Source organism: Hemiscyllium ocellatum, chromosome 18 (genome assembly GCF_020745735.1).
Source record: "Hemiscyllium ocellatum isolate sHemOce1 chromosome 18, sHemOce1.pat.X.cur, whole genome shotgun sequence".
Lineage (NCBI taxonomy): Eukaryota > Metazoa > Chordata > Chondrichthyes > Orectolobiformes > Hemiscylliidae > Hemiscyllium > Hemiscyllium ocellatum.
In genome coordinates, this window is record NC_083418.1 from 68254125 (window position 1) to 68280530 (window position 26406).

The 26406-nt window shown below is 40.6% G+C and overlaps 1 protein-coding gene across 1 annotated transcript in view; it reads right to left on the reverse strand.

Moving 5' to 3' along the window:
* cstpp1 (centriolar satellite-associated tubulin polyglutamylase complex regulator 1) overlaps window positions 1–26406 on the reverse strand; it is a 323777-nt gene that overhangs the window by 67377 nt on the left and 229994 nt on the right. Inside the window, exon 5 of the mRNA XM_060838596.1 lies at window positions 17112–17197. Coding sequence (XP_060694579.1) covers window positions 17112–17197 — 86 coding nt within the window. The remainder of the gene's footprint in view (window positions 1–17111; window positions 17198–26406) is intronic.

Below are 26406 nucleotides of genomic sequence, written 5' to 3' on the forward strand. Positions count from 1 at the left end.
AGGTGCAAGGGAACATTGCCATCAGCAAGTTCCTCACAATCAGATACGCCATTCTAACTTGGAACGATATTGCTCTTGCTTCATTGTCACTGGGTCAAAATTCTGAAAGTCCCCTCCTGACAGCACTGTGGCTATCTCTACACACCAAGGGCTGCGGCGGTTTAAGAAGACAGCACCACCTTCACCAGGGCGATTAGAGTTGGTAGGAAAGCTAACCTAGCCAGTATTGCCCTCAACACATAAACATTTTTTAAAAATGTGCTTGATCTAAACGAATATATATTACTCCGTATTCTCTGGCATTGTGTCTCTTTTTAAAATCTTTCATGGCATGTGGGTCTCACTGGCTGGGCAAGCATTTGCTACCCATCCCTAGTTGCCCTTGAAAAGTTGGAATGAACTGCCTTCTTCAACCACTGCAATCCACATAGTGCAGGTATATCTGTAGTACGGTCAGGAAGGCAATTCCAGAGATTTTACACACTAACAGTGAAGGAATGACAATATAGTTCTTGGTCAGGATTGTTTGCAGTTTGAAGGGGATTTTGCAGCTCGCAGTGTTTCCATGCATTTACTGCCCTTCTCTTTCTAGATAGTAACGTTCACAAGTTTGGACATTGATATGAAGGAGCCTGGGTGAGTTGGAATGTGATATGTTGTTGTTCCTGTGATGTCCTTCTGATTGAGTCCAGTAGGGGTCAACAAACGACTACTGAAGACAAGATCTTATGCACCCTCATTTGAAATGTGAACAAAATCCACACTCAACTTGTCTCACTGCTGAAACCCAGAGACAAAGGTTTCACACCTCATGGATTGGCAATGAACTGTTTAAAGAATGATTTGGAGACGTCGGTATTGGACTGGGGTGTAATGTTTAAAGAAGGATATGGTCTATTGTTGTCCCACAAATAATTCATGTGTTATGGCTAAATATAACTGAATAACTTAAATTTTGAATTTAATGCACAGCCATTTAATACATGGTACGTTATATTGGGAGACAGTACCAAGCCAAGAACACCAAGACCTTTGTGCGTAATTTGATGATTAGCTTGCATTAACTAATCTATCTTCATTATGAAAAAAACACCGACTACAGATCAACAGACAGCAGGATACTTTGGAACTGCAATATAGAAGGCATAAATATGCATTACTGGTTAAAAAAAATGTGTCAAAGAATTCTGTTTTGCACTCTTCAGGAAACATACAAGAGTGGAAATTTCAAATGGAGCAACAATTTATACTTTAGAGATAAAGGTATTGATTGGTTGGCAAGACAGCTCTGACAGGTCATGGTATTGGCATGGAGTAAGTACCAAGAAGCTACTATCCCCAGCTGTTTGCTTAATTCAAACCTTAGTGAGTTTTCAGAAGATTTGTAGCTCAGGTTGAGGTTCTGGATGTAGGTTTGCTCGCTGACCTGGAAGGTTAATTTCCAGATGTTTTGTCACCATACTAGGTAACATCTTCAGTGGGCCTCAGGTGAAGCACTGCTGATAGTTCTTGCTTTTTATTTATATGACATTAGTTGTGCTTGTTGTCTGTACAGGGTCTTTCAAGTTCACTCGCTGCTGTTTTAGTGTGTTGGTGGATTTGTGGGCTACCATGATGCCAAGCAGTTTGAATAGCCTGGCAGTCATTTCCGAGATGTCTTTGATGTAGGAGAAAGTGGCTAGGGTTTCTGGGCGCGTTTTGTCTGCACGTTTGGGTTTGTTGCTGAGAAATCGGCGGACTGTGTTCATCGGGTACCCATTCATTTTGAATACACAGTATAGGTGATTTTCCTCTGCTCTGCGTACTTCCTCTGTGCTGCTGTGTGTGGTGGCTCGTTGAAATAATGTTCTGATGCAGCTTTTTTGTGGATGCTGGGATGAGTGCTTCTGTCATTCAGTATTTGATCCGTATGTGTTGATTTCCTGTAGACGCTGGTTTGAAGTTCCCCATTGGCTGTTCGCTCCATGTGACGTCTAGGAATGGTAGTGTGTTATCGTTTTCCTCAAGACCATCAATAATACCCTTACTGGCATAAAATTCACTAAAGAGGAGGGGAAGGATGGGTACCCAATGAACACATTTTGTCATTTACAAAATACCGTGCAAGGACTGTAACAAAAGCTACACTGGACAAACAGGTATAAAACTAGCCACCAGGATACATGAACATTAACTGGCCACAAAAAGACATGACCCTCTCTCACTAGGATCCTTACATACAGATGAGGAAGGACACCTTTTTGATTGGGACAACACATCAATTCTAGGTCAAGCCAAACAAAGACACACACAAGAATTCCTTGAAGCATGGCATTCCAACCGGAACTCTACCAACAAACATATCGAGTTAGATGCCATCTACCATCCCCTGAGAAAAAGAACAGGAAGTGACTTCACCACTGGAATGACATCACCACAGAAAATGACATCACCAACCCAAAGAAACCTAAACATTTAAATAGAAAGCGGGAATTATCAGCAGTCTTCACCTGAGGCCCACTGAAGATGTTACCTAGTAGGGTGATGAAACATCTGGAAATGAACCTTCCAGCTCAGCGAGCAAACCTACATTCAAATATACCTGGAAATTTCCTTTTTCCAGAAGATGACATCCTCTACGTGAATATGTGTAGCTTCCAATAAGCATCAGTAAGTTGCATTTCGAGTCCAATTGATAATCTTAAATTGTTAGTTATTGTAATCCAAATCGCACTCAGGGCTTTATGGCAAATATTGCCCAATTATTGATTCACATTGAAAGTTGAATATTATGTTTTGAATTTATCGAGAATGGCTGGTTGAATAGAATCAACGTTCATGTGAGTCATAGTCCTGCTCCCACTATTGTCCATCCCAAGTCACATCTCACTCTTTTACAGTCCCATGTCATAACATATGAGGCCAGATCTTTCACTACACAGACAGGCATTCTGTTCCTACTCTATATCCAGTCAGATCTTGCTGTATGTCAGAGCTTTATCCTAAAAAATCAAGATGCATCTGTATCTGATTCAATCGAAGAAGACAATTAACAGTGGAAGAGAGGCATAGACAAAAGACCACAGATCCTGCTTTGTGATAGAAAAAGGAGAGAGATATCTTTTTCTGAGAGGGGAAGGAGGCAGAAGCAAGCAGAAATAAAAAAAATGGAAGTGCTGGAGAAACTCTTCAGATCTAGAAGAACAGCCAGTGCTTTGAATCCAAAAGAGCTCTTTTCTCTTGAGTTCCTTGAAGTCAGAATTATACCAGACTCAAAATGTTAATTCTGTTTCTCTCACCACAGATGCTGCCAAATCTGTTGTGTTTCTCTGACTATTTTTATTTCCGATTGCCAGCATCCACTGTACTTGCTTTTATAGAAGAAAGCAAAGCCTGGGCTGAGAGAGAGACTGCTCTGGGCATGAGAAAAGAGAATGTGGAAGCTCAGGAAGCAGAGGAATGATCAAGTGTGGAGTCTTATTCTAGGTGGAGGGAGATGATAGAAAGACAATCAGGTTCAGGAGTTTCGCTTCCAATATCAGCAATCTTCAGTTACCTGTGCTGCATATTGTTAAGCAGAAGAGAAACATTTAAGAATACAAAGGATCTTGACATCTCCTCAGTCTATTCTTAGCTCACTATGAGTACTTGGTTCATGAGAAGTCCCAAATTTGTCCTGCCCTAAAAATGTTAGGTAGAGTTTAGAAGCAACAAAATGATGAATGATTTTACAAAAGCACTTGCATTACAATTTTAATGTGTCACAATTTTTCACTAAATAAGATTAGGTATGATTAGGTCATTTGTCATAGTTGAATATTCTCCCATCAAAGCCTTGTACTCAAAGGTATTAGAAAATATTAATTAGGAATAGGAGTGAACCTTTCGGCTACTTAGCTTTCTCTGCCATTCGATAAGATCATGACTGATCTGATTGTGGCCTCAACTCTACTTTCCTGTCAATTTCTTCAAACCTTTGGCTCTCTTGTAAATCAAGTCTAACTTTGTCTTTAAAATATTTAATGTTCCAGTCTCCACTGCTCTCTGAAGAAGAGAATTCCACAGCTTAATGAACCTAAGAAAGAAGAAACTTCTCCACCTTAAATGAGACACCTCTTATTTTTAAACTGCATGTCCTAGTTCTAGCCATAAAAGAAACACCTTCTCACTGTCCATCCTGTCAAATCCACCCTGTTAGGAGTGGCACGGTGGCTCAGTGGTTTGCACTGCTACCTCACAGCGCCAGGGACCTGGGTTCAATTCCAGCCCCGCATGACTGTCTGTGTGGACTTTGCACATTCTCCTTGAGTCTGCGTGGGTTTGCTCCAGTTTCCTCCCACAATCCAAAGATGTACAGGTTAGGTGAATTAATCTTGCTAAATTGCCCACTGTGCTCAGGGGTGTATAGGTTAGGTGCATTAGTCAGGGATAAATAAAGGATAATAGGGGAATGGGTCTGGGTGGGTTACTCTTCGGAGGGTCAGTGTGAACTTGGGCTGAAGGGCCTGTTTCCAAACTGTAGGGAATCAATGAAATCCCCTCAATCTTTTGAACTCTAATGGATACAGGCAGAACTTGTCCCACCTTTCCTCATGGGATACCCCTTCATTCTAGTAATCAGTCAATTCAGCCATCTGAACTGTTTTGATTGCAATAAGGAGACCAAAATCCAAAACATAAATATATCAAAGTGTGAAAGAATAAACTTTTATTACAGTTCATATACTTTGGAATCATAGGCACTTGCATGTCTGGACTCAAACTAAGCAATTTGGATACACTGTAGCATGGTTCTCTCAGTATGTCAAGCTATAGGGAGTCAGAGTTTAGATAGAGACCGAGAGATTTCTAACATGAGGTTACATGATATAGTGATGACATCATGAGCATGTGCCTTAAATGTATATCAGTTAGCTGCTGCAAGACAAAACACAATTTGTACTTGGGAACCCACCAAAAACAATAAACTTGCAGGAAGGTGACAATTACTTCTTCCTGCTGTGGCATAGTTTGTGGATGTCTTGAGGTTTGTTATTAGATTCCCATGGTGAGCTGCTGTTCAGGGAGGGTTGAGATTTGGCAACCTGTTTTACAGCAGGGTACAGAAAGGCTGGAGACTTGGGTGGACCAGTGGCAGATATAGTTTAATCTGGATAAATGTATGGTGATGATTTTTCGGAAGATCTAATGCAGAAGGCAAGTATACAGTAAATGGCAGAACCCTTTAGTAACCTCAATATATAGAGGGATCTAGGCATACTAGTCCATTGTTCCATGAAGACGGCAACACTAGTGGATAAGGTGGTCAAGAAGGCATGTTGCGTGCTTGCTTTCATTGGTCAGGACACTGAGTACAAAAACTGGCAAGTCATGTTAGAGCTGCATAGAACTACAGTAAGGGCACATTTGGAATATTGTGCATACTTCTGATCACCACACTACTAGAAGGATGTGAAGGCTTTGGACAGCATATAGAGATGGTTTGCTAGCAAGTTGCCTGGCTTGGCGGGTGTTAGCTATAAGGAGAGATTGAACAAACTTGGCTTGTTTTCACTTGAGCATCAAAGGATGAGGAGGGACCTGATAAAAGTTTACAAAATTATGAGAGTCTTTTTTCCAGGGTTGAAATGTCAATTAATAGCGGACACAGGTTTAAGGCAAAAGAGGATAAGTTTAAAGGAGAAGTGAGAGGCAAATTTTTTTACACAGAGGGTGATGAGTTCCTGGAATGTGGTGCAAAAGGGGGGATTACAGGCAGATACAATAGCAACGATTAAGAGGCATCTTAACAGTTAAATGAATAGGCAGGGAATAGAGGGATACAGACCGCATAGAGGTGAAGATGGAGTAACAATGGGGCTCTCTCCTGAAGACCAGACTCTACCATTGATTCTCAGGGAACATTTTCTATCCCTCCTCCCAGAGCCTGCCTAGTTTGCCTTGGTAATTCACCCATTCTTACATCAAATTTGGAAGCAACATTGCTCAACCATTCGTGGGCCTTGCTAAAGCACTGGCAGTGGCCATCATTCCTGGTGACATTGCTGCTACTGAAGGGCAGCTGGTCCCTGGTTGACTGGCAACCAGAAACTAGCAGGTTCTCAAAGTGGAGTTCATATAGCTAAGAGGTGGCAGTCTTGCCTGAACTTAATAAATGGCCAACTAGGGACTTTGACAACACATTGAATCTAGCCCAACAATCTAGTAATTATAGTGAGAGTCTCACTCAGTGTCTACTCAGCAACAGTCTAATAAATATTACCATATCTACTGACATAATTATTGCTCAGCAATAGCAACAAATTTAATTTCCAAGCAAAAAAAAAATTTTCATTGTATAATTAATATTTTTACAGCAAAAATGCCGGTGCTGTATTACAGGGAATTTTTAGAAAACAGGAGTCAAGGATGGTGTGAATCCTTGATTTAGTCTGTATGTTCTCGTCAGGATTCTTCAGTTTGATTGAAAAAGGAAACATACAGTTGTGTGCCCTGTTGACACAAGTCTCAGACCCCCTGTAATAGGTGGCTGTTGTTCCTGCTCTTTAATCATCCTGCTGCCAATGTGAACCCAGAGAAAGTCTCAAGCACCATCACTACCAATTAAACCTGGGCAAACAAGTCATGACTGAAGTATAACAGATGTGTGATTATCTTAGAACAGGTGCAATGATATGTTAAGAACTGGAGAAAATAAAGCAAATTTTGCAAAAGGACAAGCAAAGCTGCAGCAAAACGAAGAGAAGTAATCACAGGCTCTGTAGGTTCAAGAGCAGGTTGTGTGTGTTATTGTAATTTCAAGCAGAATAATTCAACAAACTGTGGCACAGAAATCCATAATGTGCACTTCAATGAGACAGAAGCAGCAGCGGATCCTAATTGGTCCAGACAGTCGTCTCCCTCTCCAGATTTCGACCCACACATTTCTCTCTTTCTTACTCATAGACCTACACACCCACACAGTGCAGAGGAACTGCTGCAATCATAATAGTACTATCAATACAGCACTAGAGGTAGCTTTATTAATGGTAGGCATTCAGGGCTCCAAGTAATACTGGGGAAAGCTTGAGAAACAGTGCAGCATTGCAACTTTATATTTTAAATCAAAAACACACTTTATTACTAGTATCTGCACATTTAATTACCCAAAAGAGACATGTGTAAATTAAGAAATTAGGTATATTTCTTAATTGAAACCTCAATTCCTTGACTTTAAGGCCTTTCGTGTTCTGTACTTGGCTCATGATCTTAGATCTAAGTGTTAGATTATGTCAAAGATTTTCATTCTGCCCTTCCTTCCCCAGAGTCCCATAACTTGCAGTCAGTATATGTTTTCTGGGTGGTTTATGAACACCACATTGAGATGAGAAGTACCATTTACATCTTATTGGGTGGGGTCAAAAAGCAAACGTGTGCTACATTTACCAACATTGCCACTAAACAGCCAGGATTTTTCCAGTTAATGTAAGGGGATTGATGCCTCTCTACATCATAACGTTCCTGTTCTCACATGCCTTTCCTATTCCTTTAAAGCCCGAAGTATCCCATTTATGTTGATCTGGTGGTTTGTAACACACCTGCCATGTTATCTTGGATTTCTTTTGCATGACGAACCAAAGGAACACCTTTTGTAGCTTTCTATCTCACAAAAGATTCGCTTTATTTTAAGTTGCCAGGCTTCCATAGTATTTAAGGGATACACGGCCTTCATTAGTCCATTCTCTTTATGCCGGTCAATAACCTTAAGGTTACATTAGTTTACATTCTTTGGATAATGTCATGTTTTTGATTAAAGCTCCTTTTTTTCACAGGGTGTAAGTGTCACTGGTTAGGCCAGCAGTTATTGCCGATCTGCAGTTACTTGCCACCGGAAACCACTACAACCACAATACTCTGAGATAGAGATCTCCAGGATTTTGACCCAATGGCAGTGAAGGAATGGTGACACAGTTTCAAATCACAGCAGGTCAGGCAGCATCCAAGGAGCAGGAGAATCAACGTTTCGGGCATAGGCCCTTCACCAGGGCTTTTCCAGCACCATACTCTCGATCTGATCTCCAGCATCTGCAGTCCTCACTTTCTCCACAGTTCCAAATCAGGATGGTATGTGGATTGGACATGCACTTATAGGTTGGTGATGTTTTGATGCATCTGTTACTCTTGTCCTTCTGGGTGGCATGTATCTCTGGTTTGAAAGGTTTTGTTGAGGGAGCTTGGTGAGTTTCTGCAGTGTGCCTTGTAGACGGTACACACTGCTGCCACAATGCTAGGATATTCTTCACGTAATGTTGTTCTCCATCACCATAATGATCTCCAGACTCTGCTTACTCCAGGGTTCAGACAAGCATGATCTCATTCATTTTTCCATCTCTCGTAAATGCTAGTATCTGTTCTTGGTTTTTAATTCATCAGCACCTTTGTAGATATGTATATTCTTGCTTCTACCTGATTTCTACTGTGAATTCTAAAGATATACCCTTATCCCACATAAGGATATTAGGCTATTTACAGGAAGCCAATGGCGTATTGATATTGTTGCTTGACTAGTAATTCAGATAACGTTCTGAAGAACTGGGTCTGGTTTTCTACCACAGCAGTTGATGGAATTTGCATTCATAAAAATCTAATTGTAATTATGAAACCATTACTGATTGTTGCAAAAAAAATCTAGTTCACTGGTGTCCTCTATAAAAGGAATCTGTTGCCTTTACCTAGTATGGCCTACATGTGATGCCAGATCAACAACAATTCCGGTTGATTCTTAATCACATTGGAAACAACCTAGAAACCCACTCAGAACAAGGGCAATTAAGGCACAAATTGCAGGACCAGCCAGAGACACCCATGTCCCCTGAGTGAATTTAGAAAATGGCCCTTTCAGTCTGTTCCACCATCCAATAAGATCATGGCTGACCTGGTCATGGCTTCAGCTCTTCTACCCTTCCTGTATCCCATAACCCAGACTCCCTTGTCTATCAGAAATCTTGACCTTATTGACAGAATCTTGAATAAATTTAAAGACTCAGCCTCCAATGTTAGTGCACTATCTTATGTCAGTGTTTCTTTGTTGCTGTGTCTCACAAATCTCTTTGTCCTGGATGACCTGTAGTCCTTCTCCTCTGTGACAGTTCTTTTCACCCTAGAAGAATCAAGTTATTGATGAAGAGAGTAATTACTTCTCACATTCTGCTATTGGCCATCAATTTACCTCCTCAATTTTCTTTTCAAATTTTCTCCTTTTCAGATATTAGAAGTTTACCAAAAAAAAATTCCATTGTTAGGTTTACGACAATCCTGACATAGTACATCTTTCTGTGTCATTCGATCTATCAGAGAGTTTCTGCCTTTCTTCTACAGTACTCCTAGTGAGAGATAGGAGCAGGTGCAATACACTCCATCCTCCTACTCTGCCAATAAAATTATGGTTGATCTGACTAATATTAGATCCACTTTCTTGTATGCCCCTGGCCCCCTTCCCAATCCTTGATTCTTTTGTTGATCAAAAGTCTGTCTAACCCAGCCTTGAATGAATTCAATATTCCAGCTGATACTCTCCGGAGAGAAGAGAATTCTAGGATTTAACAGCCCTCTGAGAGAATAAATTCCTCCTTAACTCCCTATCAAATTGGAGATTCCTTTTTTTAAACTGTGTCCCCCAGTTTTAGACTGCCAAACAAGGGAAACATTCCCCCTGACAAGTTCTCAGAATCTTGTATACTTCAGTAAGCGCATTTACATTTACAACTTCATGCTCCAAGTAGACACTTCACCATCCTGTAACTTCTGTCCTCACAGCATATGGTGATCTACTTCTGAAATCAACAAACTGCCTATAATACCAATCTCTCTGCAATCTGTAATTTCACCTCTATTCAGGTAGAGCTCCCTGAGTCAGAGAATCACAGAGGCTTAGGGATGTACAGCATGGAAACGGACCCTTCTGTCCAAATCGTCCATGCCAATCAGGTATACTAAATTATTCTAGCCCCGTTTGCCAGCATTTGGCCCATATCACTCTAAACGTTTCCTATTCATATACCCATCCAGATACATTTTAAATGTTGTAATTGTACTAGCCTTCACCACTTCCTCTGGCAGCTCATTCTATACATGCACCACCCTCTGTGTGAAAAAGTCATACTTTAGGTCCCTTTTAAATATTTCCTCTCTCACCCTAAACCAATTACCTCTAGTTTTAGATTCCTGAGGAAAAGACCTTGACTATTCACACTATTCATGCCCCTCAGCCTCCAACACTCCAGAGAAAATAGCCCCAGCCTATTTAGCTTTACCTTATAGCTCAAATCCTCCAACTCTGCCAACATCCTTGTAAATCATTTGAGAACCCTAACAACATCTTTCCTATAGCTGGCATACCAGAATTGAATGCAGTATTCCAAATGTGGCCTAACCAATGTCCTCTACAGCTGCAACATGACCTCCCAACTCCTATACTCAATGCCCTATCTAATAAAGGAAAGCATACCAAACGCCTTCTTCACTATCCTATCTATCTGCAACTCCACTTTCAAGGAACTATGAGCCTGTACTCCAAGGTCTCTTTGTTTGTCAAGATTTCCCAGGACCTTACCATTAAGTATATAACTCCTGCCCTGATTTGCCCTACCAAAATGCAACACCTCTCTGCTACCTTTTCTTATTAAATCAAATTACCTTCTGCAATGTTGAACAGCACCAGGATTCAGTTTGTTCTTATATTCTATTGCATATTCTCATAGGATTTCCCTTTTCATCTGCTATTAGCAATACCACAATTCCCTTGGTTCTTTCAGCACTTGTCCGTTTCTCATGAAAATGCTATTTCCAATTGCTGCTGACCTCCAACCCCAAATTTTGAAGGTTTATTCTCAGATCTAATGTCAATCTGACCATATTGCTTTCTTACAATGGCTCATTTACTGGATTTAATACTATCCATTCAGTCTCAAACCTTCCCTTTCTTCTAACTGCCTTTTGAAGTTCTTGTACCTTGATTTCCAAAAATGAGGGCAATTAGGGTTGGGCAATAAATGCTGACCTTGCCAGCAGCGCTCATATATCAAGAAAGAATAAGGTCTTTCTTTATATTTACTGAATTTTGAAACATGTCAGCTCTCTAAGTTAAAAATTACACAACAGCTGGTTATTAGTCCAACAGGTTTATTTGGAAGCACTAGCTTTGGGAGCGCTGCTCTTTCATCAGGTGGTTATGGAGTATAAGTTCGTAAGACACTGAATTTATAGCAAAAGTTTACAATGTGATGTAACTGAAATTATATATTGAAAAAGACCTGGATTGTTTGTTAAGTCTCTCATCCTTTAGAATGTTAAAAATCACACAACAGCAGGTTATAGTCCAACAAGTTTAATTGGAAGCACTAGCTTTCAGAGCGCCGCTCCTTCATCAGGTGGTTGATGAAAGAGCAGTGCTCTGAAAGCTAGTGCTTCCAATTAAACCTGTTGGACTATAACCTGCTGTTGTGTGATTTTTAACTCTATACACCCCAGTCCAACAGCAGCATCTCCAAATCATTTCAGCTCTCTACTGTGACACTGATGAGCATCCTAAAGAAAATATACTTTGTGTAAAGGCCAAACTCACACAACACCAGGTTATAGTATAACAGGTTTATTTTATTATTGAACTATAACCTGGTGTTGTGTGATTTTTAACTTTGGCCACCGGCTCGTCCAAATCATACTTCGTGTTAGTCCATCTTGGACACACTCTCCTTGCCTGCAACCTGTCTTCATTATATTTTTCAATTTTCTTAGTTGTGGGCTTATGGATTTTTTATACCTTTGGTGTTCCCTTTTGATTTACGCCTGTATGGTGCCCTTTTTAACAATTACTTCCCTTAGGCATTTCATGCTTGACTCTTAATTAGACCCTTTGCCTTTGAATTTACATCAAATGTCCCCTTTTTAATGGATTTTTTTCAGTCTATGTTGAGTTTTTAAAAAGATTTCTTTACTGGTTCCAATTTAGTATTTTCACTGCATAAGCTTTGTCTTCTTTCTGAGAAGATCTATGCTGTGCCTGAGGCATTTGAGCGCTTAATCTACTACTAGTTTCTCTATTGTCAAATTGATAGGTCCCAGTGGAGTCTGCCTTCTATTGAATCCTGTATCTTGATGTGTTATGATTAGTAATTTCACAATGCAATTGCCATCCAAATTCACAGCACTTGTGTTTTATACAGATGTGAAACTCCTACCTTAAAACCGTTTCTATTTTATTCTGCTAGCTTGAATCATGCTTTATGTCCTAATTTGTTATCTGAATAGCGCAATGATGCATTTTAGATGAGGTCACATGAAATTACTTTATGGTTCAGCCATTGCTTCTACCTCTATATTTAGAAATTGGTTGCCCACATGCAAGTTAAAGTCAGTTGGTGATGATGATTCACATATAGACCATTGCCAGTAATGCATTAACTGGTACACAGCCTGCTACACCCTGAGTATCTTGCCTGAGGGTGCGAAAACACCATGTGTAGGAGTTATTTCCGGGGTCCGGCTCTATCTGCCAGGCATTTAGTCATTACGGTTCTCTGACTTGTGTACAGTATTTTACCTTCCCTCATAACATGACAGGTTTACAACAGGTTGTGTTGGGATACAACGCTTAAAAATTAGGAGAAAATGAGGACTGCAGATGCTGGAGATCAGAGTCGAAAAGTGCGGTACTGGAAAAGTACAGCAGATCAGGCAGCATCTGAGGAGCAAAATAATTGACATTTTGGGCAAAAGCCTTTCATCAGTAATGTGGGCTTTAAATTGAGGTTTAAGGATTGCAGAACTGTAATATGTGATACCATTGAAGTACGGTGTGCATTTCTGGGATCTGCTATATAGGGAAGATGTGATAGCAAAGGCGAGGGGGCAGAGGAGAGTTACCAGAATGGAGAGTTTAATTGAGGAGAGACTGGATACACTAGGATTTTCCTTAGAGTAGAGGAGACAGAGAGGAGTCAAGATCTGAGAAATTTATGAGAGACATAGGAGAGATGGGAAGATGCTTTTCCCTTGGTTGACAGTTCAGTCACGTGGGATATTGATTGGGGTGGCAGGGTGGTTCATTGGTTAGCACTGCTGCCTCACAGATCCAGGGACCTGGATTCGATTCCAGCCTTGGGTGACTGTCTGTATGGAATTTGCACATTCTCCCCGTGTCTGTGTAGGTTTCCTCCCTCGGTCCAAAGATATGCATATTAGATGAATTGGCCATGCTAAATTGCCCACAGTGTTCAGGGATGTGTAGGAATGGCGCATTAATAAGGTGTAAAGATAGGGAGAATGGGTCTGGGTGGGTTATCCTTCGGAGGATTTATGTGACTTGTTAGGCTGAAGGGCCTGTTTCCACACTGTAGGGATTCTATTACAAAACATTATCTACAAAAGCTGTTATTAGTAGAAATAAAATGCAAAACATGTAAATAAACCATAACCAAGCCAATCCTCATACGCTTGTGAAATCACAGGATAATGCAGTGGACAAAATCAAACATCATGTCACTTTGCATCATGTTGATATTTCCTTTAATTTTTGTTTCTAGCAATTAATTTCATACACAAAAGGCCAAGATTCTCAAAATTAAATTACAACATACTGAAGTATAAAACCAAAGGAATATTGAGGAGAAAGGAGAAAGTGAGGTCTGCAGATGCTGGAGTATCAGGGCTGAAAATGTGTTGCTGGAAAAGCGCAGCAGGTCAGGCAGCATCCAAGGAACAGGAAATTCGACGTTTCGGGCACAAGCCGATTCCTGATGAAGAGCTTGTGCCCAAAACGTCGAATTTCCTGTTCCTTGGATGCTGCCTGACCTGCTGCGCTTTTCCAGCAACACATTTTCCGCCCCAATATTTATTTCTGTCAAACACAGTAATAAACAAAGAGAATATTGAGAAACACAGCAGGTCTGGCAGCATCTGTAAAGAGAAACAATGCTAACGTTTCAAATCTTGTATAACCCGTCTTCAGGATTGAACAAAATTGAACAAAGCATGAATTTCTACTTCCTTGTGGTTTTCTTGTATTCTGATGTGACCTATGTGTCCTCATGAATTTATGCAGTGCCTCTTATTGCAAAGGAAGACAAGAACAGAAAATGAATGATAATGTTGAAATTCACTTAATACTGCTATAAAACAAAACAAAGCTCAGCAATCTGATATTTCAAATAACCGCACAACCTTGTGGATTCAGAGGGCATAAAACTCCACATTATTAATTAACAAACCCAGCTGCATCAGCAGAGACCAGTACTTTATGACAGGAAGAAAGAGGAAAATGAAGAGGACGAGCTAATATTGGTTAGTCATAATGAAATCCAAGGGCCAACAGTAGCTTTCACGAGACTCTGCTGAAGCTTCTGATGCAAGGCCCAAGCCTTCAGTTGTCCCGAGGTTCACTTAAAATTTTAGGTGGTTTTCCTAACGTTCTTCTCCTAAGGTAGTCACTCAAAAGAAAGGATGACTTGCTTCATTTCAATGGGTTCTGAGATTGCTAATAAGTTCAATGCTGTGGACTCTCACATGCAGATTAGGTGATGCTTGAAAGGTACAATGAATGGATTGTTTGGACATTGGTGCATTCCCTCTGATGCCTTGTCTTCACCTCTGTCCCTGACAAAGTGCTTTGATATATTTGGTGCTTTGAGCCTTCCCTTCCTTGGATAATTACAAGCCACAATCGCCCATGAGGAGGACATCCCTAAAGTGTTTCCATCGGGGAGAAGGTACAGAAGCCTGAACACACACACACACCTGCCGGTTTCATAACAGTTTCTACTCTGCTGTTGTTAGAATACTGAATGGACTCACAAACTCTTAACATTCGCCTGTACCTGTGTTTTTGTTTTGCCGTTGTTTACCTATTATTTACTTATCTATGCTACCTAACTCTGTGATCTGCCTGAATTGCTCACAAGACAAAGCTTTTCACTGTGCCTCGGTACACACGTCAATAAATTCAGTTCAAATTTAAATTCAAACTGCAGCGCAGGGTTGATGGGCCGAGTAGCCTACTCTTATTTCTTGTTCATATGTACGTGTCTCACCCAGCATCATTGATTTGGCGTGATCAGTTCCTCTATGCTGGGCAAGTTGGCTTGTGATTTTTTAATGGTGATTGTGCTTTCACAATAGATTTGGTTCTTCTATAACACAATGGTTGCGTTGTTGTGCAACCCCATGTTAATAAAAAATTGTACTTTAGAAACAGCGCTTAAAGTGTTGACAAATTAATTGCCTTACAACCAAAACATGTTTTAAAAGTTCGTGCTTTAGAAACAGTGTCCCCAGTTCATCAATTGCATTCCAGCGAATTCACGTTGACAAAACACACGTTGTAGCAGAACAACCTGAGTCTGGGACAAATCTAAAATTTTCTTTTAAATCTCGTGAAATTTGCACTGGTTAAGATTAGGTGCTGAGTTCACAAGCTAATGAGTGAATTATCCTCATGAGTCTTGCAATGTTAAAAGTGTTTTAATGAGAAATTATAACAAGCTGATTGCAATAATTATATAAGCTGATAGTGCTAATTCAGCACAACCTTTAATTTCAAAAACAAAATGACTAAACTAATGCAATAATATACTTTAGTTTCTTTCTCTATCCAGTCAGATAATCTCACTGTAGAATTATAGAATCCCTACAGTGCAGAAGCAGGCCATTCAGCCCATCTAGTCCACACTGATACTCTGAAGAGTAACCCACCCACCTATCCCAGTAATCCTGCATTAATCATAGCTAACCCACCTAACCTACACATCCCTGGATACTATGGGCCATTTAGCAAGGCAAATCCACTTAACCTGCACACCTTTGGACTGTGGGAGGAAACCGGAGCACCCGGAGGAAACCCACACAGACACGGGGAGAATGTGCAAACTCCACATGGTCACCTGAGGGTGCAATTGAACCTGGGTCCCTGGCACTGTGAGGCAGCAGTGCTAACGACTGAACCAGCATGCCGTCCCCATTACATCAAAAGCAGTTATCATTTGTAAGCTATAAAGCATCTCTCAAAGAAAGTTTAATATTTTGTACCTCCTATCTGAGTATCCCCTAAATTCCTGTTGGTGTTGTCATGGATATTTTCATTTCTGTAATATCCACTCTGATTTTTGCTATAACCACAGCTGATGTTATTACTGGACAAATAATGTCCCAGAATGAAATCTGGCTAGTTAGATCATAAAACTTCTATTATTTAACATGGTGGTCATTCACTGAAATAAGGCTGCAGATTTTCTTTAACAATTAAACAACAGTTTATTACACAAAAGTTAAAGATAATGAATAAAACACATTTTGAAAGATCTTAAAACACACAGAAAAACAATGTCTCATCTATTCCCCATCATTATCACTTTACAGCTATTCAAATCCAGAAAAATTACTGCTCTATATCAAAAGGTTTTTGACTTGACTGGTTCTCACTAGTTCTGTCCTGTGAACCATGAAGTCCTTTAACATGAATACTTACAAAACTGAAAGCTCAAACTTTGTCAGTATTTTCCTAATCCATTGATTTCTAAGCAAACACACTTGATCTGGAAATCTCATGTGCTAAACTTGTATATCTGAACTGTTCCGATATTCTTTTGTTAGGAAATAAGCTATATTTGCTTTTGACCTCAATCAGGTCTTCTTCAAAGCTATCTAACAACCTTTCAATCTCTGGCTTTTTCTAAGTAATCTTGATCATTCTAAAGCAAAATCAGGACAATGTCTTCAATGTTTACCCTTTCTGAAGAAAACTCCACAATATCAACAATCTCCCATTAACCCTCTAGCAGTTTTGTAGTCACCTGCTCTCTGACATTCTGAATTAGTTATTGTTCTGGAAAGGACTCTCTGACCTTATTCTTCTTTAGACCCTTCACAAAATTAATCCAACCCATTTGCCATTAGTTTAAAATCCAAACTTAAAAATGATAATATATTTCTATAAAATATTCAAGTTTTTTAAACAAAAATTATACACCATTTATCAAATTTGCACAAACATAGGAAAAGCAGTAGGACATTCAGCCCATAAGCCTGCTCCATCATTTAATGAGATCATGGCTATTCATTCATCCCTGATGACTTAAATGGGCAATCAGATCACAACTCACCGTAATAGCACAACTGAATTTGGAATGCATAAATAAAGTCCACAAATGCCATCGGGCAGTCCATCGCATCATCCATAAGAACAATCCTGCAACAAGTGAAAATAATTAGACAGATTGAGATATTCCTAAATTCACAAGATAAACAACATAATTAGATTAGCACTTGTGGTTGAAAAATATAATTTTGAAACCTTTAACTATACAAATTAACCTCCTTGCCAAAATATATTAAACCAGTGTGACTTTTATTAATTGGCTAATTAATTTTAATGCTAAATCAGTAATCAGAACAAGCAATATTATTAAAATCCTATTAATTGAGATACAAAATCTGACAAGTATAATCAACAATATCATGTCAGGCAACATTGAAAATAAAATAGCTTATATTTGTAAATAATTAATGTACATTCATGAAAATGCTAAATAATTAAAAGTGCGTATTGGAATATAATAAATAATTTATTTCAGCAGCAAAGTGAATACCTTAGAAATTATGTTGTTAAAATTACTCATCAAACAGGTTTAACAGCTAATGCTATACATAGGAAGGTGCAACATTTTTATAATGGTCCAGATCGCCCGATGAGTAATAAAACTGAACGAACCCAACCGACCTAAACTACTGCCTTCCCTTTCTGCACTTTTTACAGTCTTCCTGCCTCAGTTACAGGGTGCAGGCATCATCAGGAAAAGACATGAGAGAGGCGGTGGAATAGTTGTAATATCAATGGACTACCAATGCAGATCCTGGGGATCGAGGTTCAAATTCCCACCAAGGCAGATGGTGAAATCTGAATCAATAAGGGAAAAATTTGGAATTGAAAGCTATCCTAACAGTGACCATGTCACCACTGTTGATTATCATAAAAACCCATCTGCTTTACAACCACTCTTCAGGTAGGAAATCTGCCATTCTTGCCTGGCCAACATGTGATTCCAGACCCACAGCAATGCGGTTGACTCTTAATTGCCCTCAGGGCAATAAATACTGGCTTAGCCAGTGATATCCACATTCCATATATAATTTCAAAGCAAGCGTGGCAAGTTGTAACGGTGCTAAGACCATGAGCTCCTTTGATGTCAGCATTGAAAGGAATAGGGTTGACCCAAGAAATCGAGCAGCTTTGTAGTGTTAAGGGACTGAGTGAAACAGGGAAGGGGCGGTTACCCATTGTTAATTTAATGGATCAATTGATGATTAAATGTTGGAGGTAATGTTGCTGACTAATCAGAGGCTGGCAGTTCCCAATGTATGGTCAGGATTACTGAGAGAGGGGGACACTGTTCATATAGCTCTCAGGCAGTGAGGGGATGTGCTTGATGGATTGTCCTGTTCCAGGATCTTTGAGGCCTTGGGGAGGGGAAAGCAATCTTGGATGACGACACCTTCGGAGGTGAATTTTTAAAACAAGGAGATGGTTAAAGAGGCTATCATTCTTGTCGATCACCAATGTAAGCAGATTTGGACTTCAGATTTTTAGCTTTTGATTTAAATTGTTTAATCTGTTCAGTTAAAGTGGTGCTTTATAAACAAAGGTATTTTGTAAATCTAACAAAGACAATAAAACAATTTCCGCTGCCACACTAACAATTTCAGGACACTGACAAACAAGACAAATGTTAAACAACTCAGTTATACAGGAACACGAGTAGGCCATTGATCCATTAAACCTGCCCTGCCATTCCATGAGATCATGGAAGGCCCAAGTCTCTTTCAACATCAGTTAAAGGCTGATTTTACTGTGTTAATTTTTACTAATTACAGTAACATTTATTTTAAAAATCTATTATTAAAGCAAACTGCGATAAAGCCATGAGCAGATCACATCCCACCCTAGGGTCGTATCAGTGTGTAGCCCTTGTGGCCCAAACTGCATAGACACTAATGAATCAGGGCTTATTCATGTTGGACATCAAATAAACACTCTATGAAAAAGAGTGAGCAAGTTAGACTTAAGTGATAACTTTAAATTATAGGATCAGTCAAGAATTGGACATAAAATAAGCACCATCTTTTTGAGTTCTTCAACTATTCTGTAGTGGTCAAATTGTACTCCTGCCTCAGGCTGGGATTTAGATCGATCCAAGTGAGGGCAGTTTTTGGGGACAATTCTCAGAGAGTTCTGTCATTGTGAAAACAGGAGGAGTTCTGTCATCGTCAGAGAGTGATACAACACAGATACAGGCCCTTTGGTCCAACCAGTCCATAATCTCAAACTAAACCACTCCCACTTGCCTACGCCTGGCTTATATCCATCCAAACATGTCTTATTCACGTACTTATCCAAATGTCTTTTAATGTTGTAAATGTACCTGCATCCACCACTTCCTCTAGAAGTTCATTCCACACACAAACCATTTTCTGAAAAACATGGCTCTTCGTATCCTTTTTAAATCGTTCTCCTACCACCTTAAAAATATGTCCTTTGGACTTGAAATTCCCCAAGTGCCCACAAACCAAATTTTGGATAGCCAATTTGAAGCTTGTCTTGTGTATCTGATGCGTAAATCTTTTAGGTGGAATCTTCCTTTCTTTTCGGCGAAGTGCAAGTCACCTTGGGTTTGGAGGAGTGATTCTTGGCACAAATGGGTAAATTCTCTCACCAAAGATGCCATGTTAATTGGCCTTTCAGTCAGAGAATTATAGAGATGTAGAGCACGGAAACTGACCCTTTGGGCCAACTCGACCACACCGACCAGATATCCTAACCTAATCTAGTCCCATTTCCCAACAATTGACCCATATCCCTCTAAACCCTTCCTATTCATATACCCATCCAGATGCCTTTTAAATGTTGCAATTGTACCAGCTTCCACCACTTTCCCTGGCAGCTCATTCCACACATACACCACACTCTGCGTGAAAACGTTGCCCCTTAGGTCCCTTTTATATCTTTCCTGTCTCACCCTAAACCTATGCCCTCTAGTTCTGGATTCCCACACCCCAGGGAAAAGACTTTGTCTATTTACCGTATCCATGCCTCTCATGATTTTATAAACCTCTATATAAGGTCACCCCTTAGCCTCCGATGCTCCAGGGAAAACAGCCCCAGCCTGTTCAGCCTATCCCTATAGCTCAAATCCTCCAGCCCTGGCAAGATCCTTGTAAATCTTTTCTAAACCTTTTCAATTTCACAACATCCTTTCGATATTCCAACAGTAGCCTAACCAATGTCCTGCAAAGCCACAACATGATCTCTCAACTCCTATACTCAATACTCTGACCAATAAAGGAAAGCATACCAAATACCTTCTTCACTATCGTATCCATTTTCAAGGAACTATGAACTTGCACTCCAACGTCTCTTTGTTCAGCAACACTCTCTAGGACCTTACCATTAAGTGTATAAATCCTGCTAAGATTTGCTTTCCAAAAATGTAGCACCTCGCATTTATCTAAAGTGAACTCCATCTACCACATCTTAGCCCATTGGCCCATCTGATCAAGATCCCATTGTAATCTGAGGTAACCTTCTTCAGTGTCCACTATATGTCCAATTTTGGTGTCATCTGCAAACTTACTAACTATACCTCTTATGCTCACATCTTAAGAACGAGATAAGGAGAAACTTCTTTACTCAGAGAATTGTTAGGACTTGCATTGCCTGAGAGAGTAGTCCTGGGGATTTATCCACCTTTATGCGTTTCAAGGTATCCAGCACTTCCTCCTCTGTAATCTGGACATTTTTCAAAATGTCACCATCTATTTCCCTATAGTCTATATCTTTCATGTCCTTCTCCACAGTAAATACTGATGCCAAATACTCATTTCGTATCTCTCCCATCTCCTGCGGCTCCACAGAGAGGCTGCCTTGCTGATCTTTGAGGGCCCCTATTCTCTCCCTAGTTACTCTTTTGTCCTTAATGTACTTATAAAAATCCTTTCAATTATCCTTAACCCTATTTGCCAAAGCTATCTCGGGTCGCCTTTTTGCCCTCCTGATTTCCCTCTTAAATATACTCCTACTGACTTTATACTTTTCTCGGGATTCTCTCGCTCTCTCCTGTCTATACCTGACATATGCTTCCTTCTTTTCTAATGGTATGATGTCTGATGTCCACCCCAGCTTGCCATTCCTGGAACAACTCACCAGCTGAAGTTTCGCAAATTGACTGGAATCCCTGCACCGTTGCAATATCTGAAACACCATAGACCCGAAGCAGAGTTCCTGATATTTGCTCTGGACATGGCAGACAGACTCAATCAGCACCTTGCTTTCAGGGCATGGTCCCAGAACTCCTGCTGGATGGGATGGTGCACTTCCTCTTCCCCTTTCCCGGAAGCAGCAGTCTTTCTCTACTCATCCAGAGAGAGTACCACGATTTCTCTCCAGTGCCTTACACTCACTCCATTTTTGCCACTGTAGCCATCACCCCACCACCATCCTCACTAATGCATATAACATCTTTCCCACTCACCGTCACCCACCCCACTTTGATACCACTAATGCTGCATGCCCTCTGTGCCGTCTACTCCTTCACTTTAAGGCCGCTATTAGCCCACTGAGTACCCTACCTCAGGTACAACTGGCAATGGGGGGTGGGGGAGGGTGATGCAGGGGCTGCTAGATGTGGGGAGCTGGCAGTTTGCCTGTTGAATTCACATCCTCCCCCTCCCTTTTTAAACCTACCAGAAGATGGGTGGGTGGGGGGGGTGGGGAGGCACAGCGGAAAATACAAGTTCTGGAGCTTTGTCGTAATCAACAACTTTTAAAATGTCAAGGATGAGTAATTGCTTTTGTGAGTTTGTATGACCTTGAATGTATTGTAAATAAATGTGGGAGAGTTTAAAAATGAAGTTTTTTTAGAAGGGCTCAAAATAACACAAATGACAAAGCACATTTTTCTGTATTGAAAGTTAAACGCATTACGTTTTACAAACAACAGAACTGGTTGCCACTTGGTCACTTTGACTGGCAGGGTTTTACATCATTGAGCATAGAGCCTGATCCTAATCCAAACATCCAGTTCACTCAGTGAAGAGCAATGGGGGTTGCAAATTTTCAAGTCTACCGGGAGCCTACACAATGAAGGCTCTTGATTTCTTCGTTATGATGCAAAGAGGCTAAATCTCATCAATGTGACTGGTGCCCCTGAGAAGCAACGGACAACTGCAAGGAATTGTCCAATTATATTTTCCTCTCTCTGACAGTCCAGAGCTCATCCTTCAGCTGTACTCCAGCAATGAAACGGCTGACTTCACCGAAAAAGGGACTGAAATGTTGTCATGAGATGATTCCTTATCACCACTCAGTCCCAATGGCCATAGGCAGTAAAAGACCTGATCAGATTGCAGGATTCATTCTGACAAATTGTGTTCAAGTGTCTCGATGATCAAAACGTAAATCAATTCTGGTTCCAGTATAATAGCAACCAGTGCAAAGCCACATTTTCAAAGCAGATAACAGGGCATCCTTTTAAAAATCTATCTTTTTAAAATCTTCATATGACTCTCCGATCATACCTCTTAAATATTTCATACAGAGGAAAGCAAATGCAGAGAACGCTGGAGAAACTCAGCAGGTCTGGCAGCGACAGTGCAGAGAGAGAAATGAAGCTAATGTTTCAAGTCCAGTATGATTCACCTTCAGAACTGAAGCGAGAGGAATAGAATCCCTACTGTATGGACGCAGGCCATTTGGTCCATCGAGTCCAACTGAACCCGCTGAAGAACTACCCTCCCTACCCTATCCCTGTAACCCTACATTTCCCAGGGCTAAATTACCTGCCCTATGCATCTCTGAACACTATGGGCAATTTAGCACAGCCAATCCACCTACCCTGCACATCTTTGGACTGTGTGAGGAAACCGCAGCACCCGGAGGATACCCTGCAGACATGTGGAGAATGTGCAAACTCCACATAGACAGTTGTCCAAAGTTGGAATTGAACCCAGGTCTGTGAGACAACAGTGCTAACCACTGAGCCACAATTAGAAGCAAAGAGGTTCTTCTGCAGCTGTACAGGGCTCTGGTGAGACCACACCTGGAGTACTGTGTGCAGTTCTGGTCTCCAAATTTGAGGAAAGACATTCTGGCTATTGAGGGAGTGCAGTGTAGGTTCACGAGGTCAATTCCTGGAATGGCGGGACTACCTTACGCTGAAAGACTGGAGCGACTGGGCTTGTATACCCTTGAGTTTAGAAGACTGAGAGGGAACCTGATTGAGACATATAAGATTATTAAAGGATTGGACACTCTGGAGGCAGGAAACATGTGAGTGCCAAACCAAAGGGCACAGCTTAAAAATATGGGGTGGACCATTTAGGACAGAGATGAGGAGAAACTTCTTCACCCAGAGAGTGGTGGCTGTGTGGAATGTTCTGCCCCAGAGGGCAGTGGAGGCCCAGTCTCTGGATTCATTTCAGAAAGAGTTGGATAGAGCTCTCAAGGATAATGGAATCAAGGGTTATGGAGATAAGGCAGGAACAGGATACTGATTGAGGATGATCAGCCATGATCATATTGAATGGTGGTGCAGGCTCGAAGGGCAGAATGGCCGACTCCTGCACCTATTGTCTATTGTCTAATTCTGCCCAAACAGGATTTACCCAGGAAGTCAAGCAGCCTTGTAGTGTTGTGGGACAGATTTAAACAAGGGGAGGGGGCAGTTTCCAATTGATTATTTAATGGAGTTTAATCAGTACCTGTCTCTAAGCGACATGAAGGCCCAACTCAGATAGCTGCTGACTGATCAGAGGATGGCAGTTCATAATGGTACTGCTCTCATGTAAAGAGGAGGTGTGCTGTGGTGGCTAATGAAGTTCTGAAGCACAAACATCTGAAGAAATGTCATAACATACTTAAAACGTTAAGCCAGTTTTCTCTCCATTGATACAACCAGACTTGCTCAGTTTCTCCAGCATTTTCCATGTCTATTTAGTATTTTGCTTCTGTTAAATGCTTAATTGTCATTTATTGTTGGTTCGTCACGATTCAAGTTAGCAATATGTAAATGACAGCTATTATTGGCAACACCTTCATTGGACAGAATGCAAGAGAGGTTTATGACACTGAGTTCAGGAATGAGGAATTTCAGATATGAAACTTGATTGAAGAAGCTGGAACTGTTTTCCTTGGAGAAAGGAGATTTGGAGTCCATGTACATAGATCCCTCAAAGTTGCTACCCAAGATGATAGGGTTGTTAAGAAGGTGTATGGTGTTTTGGCTTTCATTAACAGGGGGACTGAGTTTAAGAGCCGTGAGGTTTTGCTGCAGCTCTATAAAACCTTGGTTAAACCACACTTGGAACATTGTGTCCGCTTCTGGTCGCCTTATTATAGGAAGGATGTAGATGCTTTTAAGAGGGAGCAGAGGAGATTTACCAGGATGCTGCCTGGATTGGAGGGCTTGTCTTATGAAGAAAGGTTGAGTGAGCTAGGGCTTTTCACACTGGAGAGAAGAAGGAAGAGAGGTGACTTGATAGAGGTGTACAAAGTAATGAGAGGCATAGGTGGAGTAAATAGCCAGAGATTTTTCCCCAGGGCAGAAATGGCTGTCGAGAAGGGTCATAATTTTAAACTGACTGGAGGAAGATGACAGAGATGGTTTTTTTACGCAGAGAGTGGTGGGTGCATGGAATGCACTGCCAGCATTGGTAGTAGGATCAAAGACAGTAGGGACATTTAAGGGACTGCTGGACAAGCACATGGACAGCAGTAAATTGAGGGATGTGTAGGTTAGGTAGATCTTAGATTAAGATAAATGCTTGGCATGACATCGTGGGTCAAAGGGCCTGTACTGTACTATGTTACATGCAAAATAAAATCTGTTTGAAGTATTCAAACTCATGAGAGGTCTGGATAGCGTAAGTAGGGAGAAAATGGTTCCACTCATGAAAGGATCAAGAACCAGGGGCACAGATTTGAAGTACTGTCATTAAGAGACAAAAAACATTTCACTCAGCGAGTCTAGAACACATTGCTAGAGAGTATGGCAGATGCAAGTTCAATTGAGGGATTATAGGGGAATTAGACGGTTATTTGAAAAGGAACAATGTGTAGATTTATGGAGAGAAGGCAGGATTGTGGCATGAAGAGAGATGCTCATTTTGAGAATCACAATAGTTGGGCCGAATGGCCTCCTTCTGCACTTTAACAATGATGTGAACCTGTGAATTGTTCCAGTGTTTGATGTCAACAAATATTGAATGTAGATGGTCTTCCTGTTTTCCATACATCAGGGATGTGATGATGTGGTTTCTAATGGACAGTAGCAGCTGCTGTTGATCATAGGGACCAGCTGTCTCCTTTCACTCTCTTTTTCATCCTCGATGTACAACAGGCTAAACTGATAAGAGTTAGCAGATACATTGAAGGCCAAAATAAAAACATATGGGCATGTAAGGAGAAGTGATTATACAACGTTTGGAAATAGCAAAAGGTTTCCTGAATTTAGACACTCCAAACAGAATTAGCTGAAATACAGTTAGAAATGAGAAAACTTGACTTAGAGCGAATGACCTCTAACTGCAAAATGTGAGCTCAAAGAAAAAGAGAGAAATGGAAATGAAGACAAAGTGGTCAAAACACATTTGGACTTTAATGTTACAGGCACAACTTTGTGACTGTGTATGCAAGTCCATGAGGGGAAAAAGCTTTAGGTTATAAAAGAGTTTAAAAAGCAATACTTGAACTTCTCCCTGAAGTTTATCAATTAAAGTTTAGAAGCACAAGAATGAAACTTAATCAGGCATTTGTAGAATTTGCAATGAAAAAGAATTGATGCTTGGATGTGTGGTTTTCAAATATTAAAATTAAAGAATATTTTTGATGTAGGTTTAGATGTTACTGTCACATATTCTCAAGTACAGAAGTACAGGAGTGAAATGTGTACAATGTCACCTCACACAGTACCATTTCATGTACAGAGGTACCTGGGTACAAAACAACTCAGGTACTAAGTAGTAAAAGAGAGAAACAAAGTGAAGAAGTTCAGCATTAAAGACCATCATAGTATAAGTAGAAAAATAAAGAAACAGGGTATTAGCTAATATTAAAGTTCTTCTTAATATAAACTAGAAAAATAAAGAAGTATAGTTAAAAGTTCAACAGTCTTTCTTGACTGTTAGCCACAATGGGGCCCCAATCTTATCCGCTTAGCTTGCTCTCAGGAAGACCTCCACTGCCTGTTCTTAATGTCACCACTGCAGATCCTGGGGAACCTCCCTCACCGCTCACTCTTCCAGTGTTGGGCTCGGCTCTGAACAAAAAAGGCCACACTCCAGACCCGATGAAGCCATGATATCATCACCGCTGCTCCTGTCGCTGAAACTGCCATCTCCACTCTCCTC